Genomic DNA, 12,991 nt, shown 5'->3' with positions numbered 1-12,991 from the left:
CATTCGTCGTCATTTACAAACAGTTATAAGGGGTTAAAAGGATTAATGAATATTAATTTAAAGTGTAACTCAGTGTATTAATGGACATAGAGAAAGACACAACACTAAAACAATAGTAAAGGAGCACTGGTTTAGAAAGAAAATAGGGACTATGTTGGGGATCAGTTAGATTTTACATGAAAAGAAGGTCGTCATTTTACTAGTACAGTACTGGCCAATTACATTTTAGTCATTTAGCAGACGCTCTTATTCAGAGCGACTTACAGTTAGTGAGTGGTCCTCTGTAGCTCAGCTGGTAGAGCACGGCGCTTGTAACGCCAAGGTAGTGGGTTCAATCCCCGGGACCACCCATACACAAAAAAAAATGTATGCACGCATGACTGTAAGTCGCTTTGGATAAAAGCGTCTGCTAAATGGCATATTAATATTAACATAATACAAAAATGTCCTTCATACTGGTCCCCCGTGGGAATCGAACCCACAACCCTGGAGTTACAAGCGCCATGCTCTACCAACTGAGCTACACGGGACTACCAATGAAAGCAACCATTTATCTGACCAGAGATGTTTTGTAATTTAATATTTTATTGCGTTTTAATAGTTTTGTATTGATGTGTGTTTTTATATTGTGCAGGGCTCGTTTGAAAAAGAGACTTGGTTTCAATGACACCCTGCTAGAATAAAGGTTGAACAAAATGAAATAGTTTAGAGTCTGGGCTGTTACAAACCTGCGTGATCTATCTGGTTGACATTTAAACCTGCTTCAATAAGGCCTCTCACTAGAGCCAGGTCTCCTTTCTTGCATGCCAGGTGAAGGTGGCTCTCTCCCATGCGGTTTCTCTTGTGGAGATTCCTCAAGGGAATCTTTGTGCCAGGCATGCTAACTACTGATAAAACATTGATAGAAAAATGAGGACATAAATAAAATATGTATGAAATATGAATAAAATATGATTGATCAAGGGGACAACAACGGGAAAACACTGAATTATCTAAGATGTTCTATTTGATGCAAGATTTTATTTTACTATCGGTTTGCCGTTATATCTATGAATCAATTAACAATGTTGAAAAAGTGAATCTATCCACAAATACAATATTCCAATACCTGAACTAGATGAGGTATCAGCACCATCGGTTGTGTAACTAGTGCGAGTGCTGGTGTTTTGCGACGCCCAAGGGTTTGGCTTTGGCTTTGGTTTCAACAACAGCTTGGCCTGCCTCTTGCCAGGTCTGGCTCTACTGCTCTTGGCTTTCCTCTTGTGTTGACTGGAGCTGTTGTGGTGTGTGGCGCTGCCCGCGTCACTTTGCATAGTGTTGATCTCTGGTTCATCTTCCCTCATGTCGTCTCTAGCTTGGCAGTCATCTATAGCGGGTAACAGGCCAGTGGAGCCCTCCATTACAGTAGTAGTAGATCCATCACCATTCATCTCACACGCCTCAGAGTCATCTATTACTGTACCTAAAGCCTGATCTTCAGTGTAATCTATTACTGTATCTAAAGCCTGATCTTTAGTGTAATCTATTACTGTATCTAAAGCCTGATCTTCAGTGTAATCTATTACTGTATCTAAAGCCTGATCTTTAGTGTAATCTATTACTGTATCTAAAGCCTGATCTTCAGTGTAATCTATTACTGTATCTAAAGCCTGATCTTCAGTGTAATATATTACTGTATCTAAAGCCTGATCTTCAGTGTAATCTATTACTGTATCTAAAGCCTGATCTTCAGTGTAATCTATTACTGTATCTAAAGCCTGATCTTCAGTGTAATATATTACTGTATCTAAAGCCTGATCTTCAGTGTAATATATTACTGTATCTAAAGCCTGATCTTCAGTGTAATCTATTACTGTATCTAAAGCCTGATCTTCAGTGTAATCTATTACTGTATCTAAAGCATCAGCAGTCTGCTCCTCTTCTACCTTGCCTCTACTCTCTAAAGCCTCATCTTCAGTCCCGGGGGTTTGGTTTTCTACTCCTCTCACTTGATCTTGAAAGGAACCAATTGTCGCTTCTGAATCAAGTTGAACATGAGCTTTCTCCACCTCCTCCTTTTCAACTTGTCCCAGATCATTGCTCTCTGTCTCTGCGCGGTCCAGTTCAGAGACCACGGTGCAGTCAGAGTCAGGGAAGCTGTCAGCGTCATCGTCTTTAGTCTTGTCAGTAGTAGAAGCATCAGGGTCTCCAGACTCTCTGTGTGTTACAAAGCGTCCCTCACGTTGTCCACCATCAATATGACACCTCTCACCGTCTCTACTAGTCACAGCAGCCGTGGTCTCTCTGTCCAGTCTGTTTCCAGTCAGCTGGAGATCGAGACCAGTGCGTCTAAGCAGGTTGGCTTTTAAACCAACATCTGATCCAATGGGAGAAGCTTTGGGGATTTGACTTGCTCTAGGCATAAACAGTGTATTGATATTGGTCTCTGTACATTCTGATATCCCCACAGGGCCGTGGAGCTCCTCAGCCACTAGGAGGGATGGAGAGCTGGTGTTGCAAGAGCCAAGATATTCATCATCATCCATCGCTGATGGCATCTCGACTGGTTGTGTCTGCTTCTCGTTACCGTCAACAACGGAAGCTTGTCTTGTGACATCCAGGTGTGTTGTTGTTGTAGGAAGAAGACTCACGCTACACTGCTCCTCCAAGTCTTCCTCGGACAGGAGAGCATTGTCTAGCTTACACTGATCACCAGTAAATGGAGATGAACTCCCAGCCACACAGACATTCACAGCGTCAGTGGTTTCCAAAGGGACAGGTGCTCTGGACAGGGACAGGTGTTCAACAGGTGAGAGGTTGTCTATAAGGGTACAGCGGGTGTCATCCTGGTCCATTAGGCTCAGGTCAATGGGGTCAATCACTGGCCTAGCAGGTCGGTGGGTGAGGGTGACCTTTGACCTATCGCTGGAAATGCTGTTTCTTGTGGCATCCTCACCAGCTAGCGGCACTAAGGCTTCAGGACATGTATTCTGGTCAGGGTTTTGACTGGTTTCCTCTGCACAGATTGTGTTGTGTTGGTATTTGTCAGTATTCTTTGTTGGGTTGAGATTTAGATATTCACCTAGATTGAACCCTGCTACGTCTATGTGGTGAGTATGCTGGGAGAGATGCCCATCTAGAGATAGAGTTAGCTCCTCTCTCTGGCTCTGGCAGTGGTCAGTATGCTGGGAGAGATGCCCATCTGGAGTTAGAATTAGCTCCTCTCTCTGGCGTTGTGAGGGTTTCATCACTTCCTGTTTTTCTGTTTTCCTTTCCCTTCCTCCCTCCTTTCCTCTGAAATCTGCTGTCCCCAGCAGGAAATCTGTGCTTCGACTTCTCAACACAACTGAATCAACAGAGTCATGATGACTTCCTGTTGTCGCCTGACCATTTCCTGTCTGGGCCGCCAGTAGAACACTGTCCAGGTCGAACGGGTTGCTCTGCAGGAGCAAATCAAATATATCCTTCCGTTTGGTGGTGATGCGTTTAATGACTTTTCTGGGTGTGGATATGTCTGATAAAATGGCGTGATTAGGCCTTGGGTCTTCTTCCCCTGCCTGGTCATCCAGGTTCCTCTTCATAGTTGGTGCTCTAGACTGCCTCCCATCCTGGACAGAAGGTAGTGGTTGGCTTGGACCAGTAGAGCCATCACCATGAGGCTCCTCTTTCTCTCTCAAGACCCCTGCAACTGAGCACAGAACACCTCATTAATGGAAAACTCCATATAGATGGTTTGGTAGAACCATAAACCCCTACTGGCTGGCCATCTGAAATGGTGCAGAACACTTTAATAAACAAGTCTGTCAATCAATCAGTCAATCAATTTATCACCGCCGTTCCAGAGTTAAAAAAGGGTTAAGCAATGTAGGTGTCAAGTGTTGTGTTTAATTGCAGAAAATTACCAACATTTGACAAAGGAGTATGTCAACTTTAATTGCAAAAAAGCACTTTATAATTTCAGGATGATCTCTGTTAACATGAACAAGTTTTATGATACAATAGAAGGAGCAACGTTGAACGTGAGCTTACAAATAAATAAGATACTTTGTCATACTTTTACAAAAAAGTATTTAATTGTAACAGCTACTACTGTAGCTTCTTTACAAAAAATACCGTAATTTTCGGACTATCAGCCGCGCCTTTTTTCCAATTTTTCGACCCTGCGGCTTATATAACGGTGCGGCTAATCTATGGATTTTTACAGCTAACGGCCACTAGAAGACCTCCTAAATCTATGGATTTTACAGGTTACAGTCCACCAACTTTAACTCTATGGGCTCTATGACCGGTCCGCGCCCCCCCACCTTTAAGCGGCGGGCTCCAGCAGGAAAAGCTGGAGCCCGGAAAAGAGTGAGACAGGTAGCGCGCAAAAGTAAAAGTGGAACCGAGAGTGGTACGAGAGACAGAACGAGAGACAGAACGAGAGCAAGACAGACAGACATTACGAGAGCGAGACAGTTTGTCTCTTTCCCGACAATCCCCTCTGTGCACGAACCCTTACATATGGTAATTAAACATTAAAACACCTGCGGCTTATAGTCCAGTGCGGCTTATATATGTACACATCATTCAATATCATTCAATTTAGCTGCTGCGGCTTATACTCCGGTGCGCCTTATAGTGCGGAAAATACGGTAATACAGTTTTTCTTTTATTGAGTACTATTAACAACAATTTACAAAACAACAAAACGAAACGTGAAGTCCTCGGTCATAAACACAAACCTACACGGAACAAGATCCCACAAAAGACAAGTCCACAACAGGCTGCCTAAGTATGGTTCCCAATCAGAGACAACGGGCCACAGCTGTCTAATTGGGAACCACCCCGGCCAACATAGAAACACATAAACTAGAACAAGAACATAGAAAACAAAACATAGAACCTAACACCCAGAAACTAACACATAGAAACTAACACCCTGGCTCAACATATAAAAGTCCCCAGAGCCAGGGCGTGACACTATAATTGTAATGGTAGGTTTATTTGAACAGTGAGAGACAGAATAACAAACAAATCCAGAAAAACGCATGTCAAAAATGTTATAAATTGATTTGCATTTTAATGAGGGAAATAAGTATTTGACCCCTCTGCAAAACATGACTTAGTACTTGGTGGCAAAACCCTTGTTGGCAATCACAGAGGTCAGACGTTTCTTGTAGTTGGCCACCAGGTTTGCACACATCTCAGGAGGGATTTTGTCCCACTCCTCTTTGCAGATCTTCTCCAAGTCATTAAGGTTTCGAGGCTGGCGTTTGGCAACTCGAACCTTCAGCTCCCCTCCACAGATTTTCTATGGGATTAAGGTCTGGAGACTGGCTAGGCCACTCCAGGACCTTAATGTGCTTCTTCTTGAGCCACTCCTTTGTTGCCTTGGCCGTGTGTTTTGGGTCATTGTCATGCTGGAATACCCATCCACGACCCATTTTCAATGCCCTGGCTGAGGGAAGGAGGTTCTCACCCAAGATTTGACGGTACATGGCCCCGTCCATCGTCCCTTTGATGCGCTGAAGTTGTCCTGTCCCCTTAGCAGAAAAACACCCCCAAAGCATAATGTTTCCACCTCCATGTTTGACGGTGGGAATGGTATTCTTGGGGTCATAGGCAGCATTCCTCCTCCTCCAAACACGGCGAGTTGAGTTGATGCCAAAGAGCTCGATTTTGGTCTCATCTGACCACAACACTTTCACCCAGTTCTCCTCTGAATCGTTCAGATGTTCATTGGCAAACTTCAGACGGGCCTGTGTATGTGCTTTCTTAAGTAGGGGGACCTTGTCGGCGCTGTAGGATTTCAGTCCTTCACGGCGTAGTGTGTTACCAATTGTTTTCTTGGTGACTATGGTCCCAGCTGCCTTGAGATCATTGACAAGATCCTCCCGTGTAGTTCTGGGCTGATTCCTCACCGTTCTCATGATCATTACAACTCCACGAGGTGAGATCTTGCATGGAGCCCCAGGCCGAGGGAGATTGACAGTTCTTTTGTGTTTCTTCCATTTGCGAATAATCGCACCAACTGTTGTCACCTTCTCACCAAGCTGCTTGGCGATGGTCTTGTAGCCCATTCCAGCCTTGTGTAGGTCTACAATCTTGTCCCTGACATCCTTGGAGAGCTCTTTGGTCTTGGCCATGGTGGAGAGTTTGGAATCTGATTGATTGATTGCTTCTGTGGACAGGTGTCTTTTATACAGGTAACAAACTGAGATTAGGAGCACTCCCTTTAAGAGTGTGCTCCTAATCTCAGCTCGTTACCTGTATAAAAGACACCTGGGAGACAGAAATCTTTCTGATTGAGAGGGGGTCAAATACTTATTTTCCTCATTAAAATGCAAATCAATTTATAACATTTTTGACATGCATTTTTCTGGATTTTGTTGTTGTTATTCTGTCTCTCACTGTTCAAATAAATCTACCATTACATTTATAGATTGATCATTTCTTTGTCAGTGGGCAAACGTACAAAATCAGCAGGGGATCAAATACTTTTTTCCCCTCACTGTACATATTATACAATATATTATCCCAATGTCACAAACATAATCCCTTCAATTAATGTTTAAAGGTATTCTTTGTGGAAAAATAACTCTGAGAGAAAATATACATTTACATTTACATTTTAGTCATTTAGCAGACACTCTTATCCAGAGCGACTTACAGATATACTCAACAAACATGTACATAATCTTTAAATACAAAACACAAGATAAAACTGAATTAATTTAAAAAAACTTTGAATTCAATATGATCAACATTGATCAGACTGAGAAAGATTTTCGTTACAGTTTCAACTGGGACAATAGATGAAACAAAACAACAAATTTGATGTCATAGACAAAACACAACAACAACAACAACAAGCTATAATCCAGCTCAAGCAGAGTCCTCCCTGCTCCTCACAGCTCCCTCTCTATAGTACTCCAGCGTGGTTTCATGAGTCCAGTCTTCTGTTTCATCCGATGAGAAGTTAAAAACCTCTCCTGTATAGTCAATGGTCTCGTCACTCTCGCTGTCACTAATAGCAACACTGTCCTCTCCTTGTACCTCTGGTTCGATGCGCTCGCTGTCACTAATAGCAACACTGTCCTCTCCTTGTACCTCTGGGTCAGGGTTGGGGACATAGAGCGGACTCCTTCTCCTCAGGACCTCTGGGATTGGTTGAGGGCGAGGAGGAGGAGGGGGAGGAGAGGTTATTCTGGTGGCCAGGTCTGTGTGAGGACCATATAAATCGAATCACTAGAAACTACAAAGCCCAATAGTGATTTGACTGGTTGGTACACTCATGAGTACACTCAATGGAGAATGGTAGAATGTCCGTCCTAGTAATGCTAGTTCTATGATGGGGACTAGTACAGGGCAGAATACATGACTATCCTAAATACAGACAGGAAATGTAACAGGAAAGGGTTGGCCTACATACAGACAGGAAAAGTAACAGGAAAGGGTTGGGTTGGCCTACATCTAGGGTCCCGTGTAGCTCAGTTGGTAGAGCATGGCGCTTGCAACGCCAGGGTTGTGGGTTCGATTCCCACGGGGGGCCAGTATGAAAACAAATGTATGCACTCACTAACTGTAAGTCGCTCTGGATAAGAGCGTCTGCTAAATGACTAAAATGTAAATGTAAATGACTGTAGTACAGGGGGCTGGGGTTTTAGTCTGCCTGAGGAGGAGAGATGTGAACCAGTCTTCAGTTGTATTGGACAGAGAGACAGGAGGAGATAGAAAGAGCACTACAGCCCATACATACACATTACTGTTTTTACAGACACACACACATACACCTGGTTCAAGTACCTTTAGGAGAGGTTGTTGTCTGTCTCTGCTGGTCAGTGTTGCTGGTTTCAGGCCTGGTTGTTGTGTGTCTCTCCTGGTCAGTGTTGCTGGTTTCAGGCCTGGTTGTTGTGTGTCTCTCCTGGTCAGTGTTGCTGGTTTCAGGCCTGGTTGTTGTGCGTCTCTGCTGGTCAGTGTTGCTGGTTTCAGACCTGGTTGTTGTACGTCTCTGCTGGTCAGTGTTGCTGGTTTCAGACCTGGTTGTTGTGCGTCTCTGCTGGTCAGTGTTGCTGGTTTCAGACCTGGTTGTTGTGCGTCTCTGCTGGTATCTCTCCTGGTCAGTGCTGGTCTGATCTGCCTGTGCTGCTAACCTCCTGAGCTTCCTCTCTGTTCCACTTTGGGACGGGCTGAGTTGGGACGAGTCTGCAGGTCGTCTTGTTGGAGCTAGGACAAACAGAACAGAACAGAACAGGACTAAGATCACCTTGTCAATGGACCAAAGATGACAGCGCTACGAAGCTTTTAGGAAACTCACCCAAGCCTAGAACAATATAGCTTTACCATGAAATAATATACACAATAGCAAAACATTTGGTAGAAACCTAAACCAAAGAAACAACAGAAGGTGTTAGTTTATGGAAAGGTCCAGACCTGCTAGTGCCTTTCTCTTGTTCTTGGGGATGTTGTTCTCCATGAGTTTGATCAGAGAGGGTTCTGTGGTGTTGCTATAGGCTGTCTGCCCGTTGTTGTTCTTCAGTAGAGGGTCTGCCCCGTGCTTCAACAGCAGCTCTGCTATCTGGGACACACACAGCAAAACCACAGCTGACCTAGTATGATATTTACAGAGGTAACGCTCACACTTGCAAACACACGCATGCATACTAGAGCTGGGACGATAAACTGAAATGTTTCGACACCGACCAACCTGACCACTTATCGTGAACATTTTGCTGATATCGTTCATTACGATAAATAACCTATTCATGGGTTGCATGTTCCGTCACAATACATTTTTTAAAATGTTAGTTTTGGACTAATGCCCGACTGAGCATTCTACTCAATGCATCGTCAACGAGCGCTGATGAATATTTCATAAAAAGTACATTACAGTGGCTTGGAAATACAACGACATTCAAAAGGAGGCAAATAATTAGTAGGAAAACCTTGTCATCATTTTGATGTTGCCAGATTGACTTTAGAGGTCGTATAACGATAGCTAGCTAGCTAAGATTGAGGGGTGGCCACCGGATTTTAGCTAGTAACCATTAGCATTGGTAGCTATTTTTTACGTACTTTGCTAGCTAATGACAACATTGCCATCTGTCTAAAGTAAATTTGACAACATGATAATGCTGGCAAAGTTGTTTCCTACAAAATATTTGACTATGTTAGCAATGCCATAGTATTTCCAGGTACTATAGTGTAATTTATACTAAACAGTCGTTAGCCTCCGTCCAGAACGACTGGGCTTTATCACGACTTTAGGACACCACTATTGCGCGGCTGGTAGAGGGAAGCTTGAGAACGTTCATAACAATGACGTGACACGACCGAGTGACTGAGCTGCAACCTATGAATAGGGTCCTAATAGAGAAATGTGAAGTTTGAAATGAAATAAGTTTGCTAATATGGATGATTGTTAAAAGGACAATTGATAGGTACAACATTCAAAGCAGTAATAGTCGTTTTATGAATCTTATCATTTAATTTATGTTTATCGTGATAATTCAGTCAATTTATCGCGATATGGATTTTTGTCAATATTGCCCAGCTCTAATACACACGCACACACATACAATTTCTCCGTCTTTCTCTCTCTCACACAAACATACACACATGCATACACACTGAAACTAAATCCGTCTGGGTGCTAAAGGACATTAGTGATTCTGTACTTTATTTGGATGTAGGTGTCCATGGTTTATAGCGACACGTACTGTATATGTACCTACCTGCAGGTGTCCCTGCACTACAGCATCATGTAAAGGCGTGGTTCCACTGTCTCCAATACAGTTGACCAGAGCTCCAGTCTGGATCAGGTCTTTACTGATCTCATAGTGACCGTGGGACACTGCCTCGTGAAGAGGAGTCCAACCTGCATGAGATAACAGACAAACATGAAAAAATACTATAGTATATATACAGTGGGGGAAAAAAGTATTTAGTCAGTCACCAATTGTGCAAGTTCTCCCACTTAAAAAGATGAGAGAGGCCTGTAATTTTCATCATAGGTACACGTCAACTATGACAGACAAAATGAGGGAAAAAAATCCAGAAAATCACATTGTAGGATTTTTAATGAATTTATTTGCAAATTATGGTGGAAAATAAGTATTTGGTCAATAACAAAAGTTTCTCAATACTTTGTTATATGCCCTTTGTTGGCAATGACACAGGTCAAACGTTTTCTGTAAGTCTTCACAAGGTTTTCACACACTGTTGCTGGTATTTTGGCCCATTCCTGCATGCAGATCTCCTCTAGAGCAGTGATGTTTTAGGGCTGTCGCTGGGCAACACGGACTTTCAACTCCCTCCAAAGATTTTCTATGGGGTTGAGATCTGGAGACTGGCTAGGCCACTCCAGGACCTTGAAATGCTTCTTAGGAAGCCACTCCTTCGTTTCCCGGGCGGTGTGTTTGGGATCATTGTCATGCTGAAAGACCTAGCCACGTTTCATCTTCAATGCCCTTGCTGATGGAAGGAGGTTTTCACTCAAAATCTCACGATACATGGCCCCATTCATTCTTTCCTTTCACGGATCAGTTGTCCTGGTCCCTTTGCAGAAAAACAGCCCCAAAGCATGATGTTTCCACCCCCATGCTTCACAGTAGGTATGGTGTTCTTTGGATGCAACTCAGCATTCTTTGTCCTCCAAACACGACGAGTTGAGTTTTTACCAAAAAGTTATATTTTGGTTTCATCTGACCATATGACATTCTACCAATCCTCTTCTGGATCATCCAAATGCACTCTAGCAAACTTCAGACGGGCCTGGACATGTACTGGCTTAAGCAGGGGGACACGTCTTGCACTGCAGGATTTGAGTCCCTGGCGGCATAGTGTGTTACTGATGGTAGGCTTTGTAACTTTGGTCCCAGCTCTCTGCAGGTCATTCACTAGGTCCCCCCGTGTGGTTCTGGGATTTTGCTCACCATTCTTGTGATCATTTTGACCCCACGGGGTGAGATCTTGCGTGGAGCCCCAGATCAAGGGAGATTATCAGTGGTCTTGTATGTCTTCCATTTCCTAATAATTGCTCCCACAGTTGATTTCTTCAAACCAAGCTGCTTACCTATTGCAGATTCAGTCTTCCCAGCCTGGTGCAGGTCTACAATTTTGTTTCTGGTGTCCTTTGACAGCTCTTTGGTCTTGGCCATAGTGGAGTTTGGAGTGTGACTGTTTGAGGTTGTGGACAGGTGTCTTTTATACTGATAACAAGTTCAAACAGGTGCCATTAATACAGGTAACGAGTGGAGGACAGAGGAGCCTCTTAAAGAAGAAGTTACAGGTCTGTGAGAGACAGAAATCTTGCTTGTTTGTAGGTGACCAAATACTTATTTTCCACCATAATTTGCAAATAAATTCATTAAAAATCCTACAATGTGATTTTCTGGAGAAAAAAATTCTCAATTTGTCTGTCATAGTTGACGTGTACCTATGATTAAAATGACAGGCCTCTCTCATCTTTTTAAGTGGGAGAACTTGCACAATTGGTGGCTGACTAAATACTTTTTTCCCCCACTGTATATTACAGTATAAATACTATAGTATTCACTGTAGTGTTTTTGCGGACTTTACTGTAGTATTCCGCAAAAACACTACAGTCCGCAAAAATACTGTAGTATTTACTGTACTATTTACAGTTAACTATAGTATAAATACTGTAGTAAAAGAAAACTAGTATATACTATAGTAATTACTGTAGTGTTTTTTCAGATTGTAGTATCCTGTAGTGTTTTTGCGGACTGTACTATATTTGCTGTAGTGTTTTTGCGGACTGCAGTATTCTGTAGTATTTACTGTAGAGTTTTTGCGGACTGCAGTATTCTGTAGTATTTACTGTAGTGTTTCTGCGGACTGTAGTACACTATAGTACTTACTGTAGTGTTTTATGAGGACTGTAGTAAATACTATAGTGTTTTTGTTTTATTATCTTTGACATAGAAGTGGAGGCTTTCTCCTTCAGGAAACCTACTGGAGAAATAATAAAAGACCAAATGTTCCATAACTGACAGACAGACAGACAGACAGACAGACAGACAGACAGACAGACAGACAGACAGACAGACAGACAGGTAGGTAGGACTGGGGTCTGATAGTTCAGAGCTTCTGCTCTTTTCTATAACCTGTAGGGAAAACAATATGGTCTATACATGGCATGTAGGTTTCCCAGTTATGGTTGGCACAAAACAATGATATGGGGGAGGAGAATGGGCAGGGTATATAGTTAAAAGTATAGTGTTTTGGTGGACTGCAGTGTTTTTGCTGAAATTACTGTAGTATTTACTAGTGTTTTTTTGTGCAGATAATACTATCGTATTCTACGGTATCCTACAACATTCTACAGTAAGTACTACACATGATCGAGGGATACAAGTGTGTAGTATAGTATTCTACAGTATACTACCATTTACTATAGAATTATATAGTAAGTACTGTAGTACTCTATAGTAAACTGTAGTATTTTCTTATGTGGGAAAACCTGGTCACTCCCAAGGACTCCATTCTTGTTGATTGAGCCTTCCTTTGTGAATAACTAATACTGTACACATAGAAAAATCATGAATAGAAAAGGAGTCCCCATTCAAGTCAATGATGGCATAATGGCTGGACTGGCGGCCACTGCAAGTGTACCCATAGGAGCAAAGCAGGAAGTAAAAGCAGGAAGTAAAAAAAACTATATTTTCATAATTGTTAACACGCCATAAATGTACAATATTATTAACTCTTAGCAGTGTAAAATCACTGTAATAGCTGGAATATTATTGATGTGTGTTGTGTGTGAGTATCTGTTAAGTATATTGAACTACATTTAAACTATACTGAACAAAAATATAAACGCAACATGTAAAGCATTGGCCCCATGCTTCATGAGCAGAAATAAAAGATCCCAGAAATGTTCCACATTCACAAAAATATTATTTCTCTCATATTTTGTGCAGAAATGTGTTTACATCCCTGTTAGTTAGCATTTCTCCTTTGCCAATATGATCCTGACAGGTGTGGCATATCAAGAAGCTGATTAAAC

At 42.4% G+C, this 12,991-nt stretch overlaps 1 protein-coding gene across 3 annotated transcripts in view; it reads right to left on the bottom strand.

The window, feature by feature from the left end:
• Positions 1-12,991, bottom strand: part of LOC121530725 (ankyrin repeat domain-containing protein 31) — a 63,242-nt gene that overhangs the window by 23,572 nt on the left and 26,679 nt on the right. For 2 of the 3 annotated variants that reach the window (XM_041835919.2, XM_041835920.2), the window contains exons 13-17: positions 9,696-9,838; positions 8,395-8,539; positions 7,768-8,187; positions 1,109-3,667; positions 729-887 (exon numbers count right to left, since the gene is read on the bottom strand). In XM_041835919.2, the coding sequence (XP_041691853.2) occupies positions 729-887; positions 1,109-3,667; positions 7,768-8,187; positions 8,395-8,539; positions 9,696-9,838 (3,426 nt within the window). The remainder of the gene's footprint in view (positions 1-728; positions 888-1,108; positions 3,668-7,767; positions 8,188-8,394; positions 8,540-9,695; positions 9,839-12,991) is intronic. The other variant, XM_041835921.2, reaches the window with a different exon arrangement.

Source organism: Coregonus clupeaformis, chromosome 18, assembly GCF_020615455.1.
Source record: "Coregonus clupeaformis isolate EN_2021a chromosome 18, ASM2061545v1, whole genome shotgun sequence".
NCBI classification, from domain to species: domain Eukaryota; kingdom Metazoa; phylum Chordata; class Actinopteri; order Salmoniformes; family Salmonidae; genus Coregonus; species Coregonus clupeaformis.
This window is presented reverse-complemented; position numbering and strand designations above follow the sequence as displayed.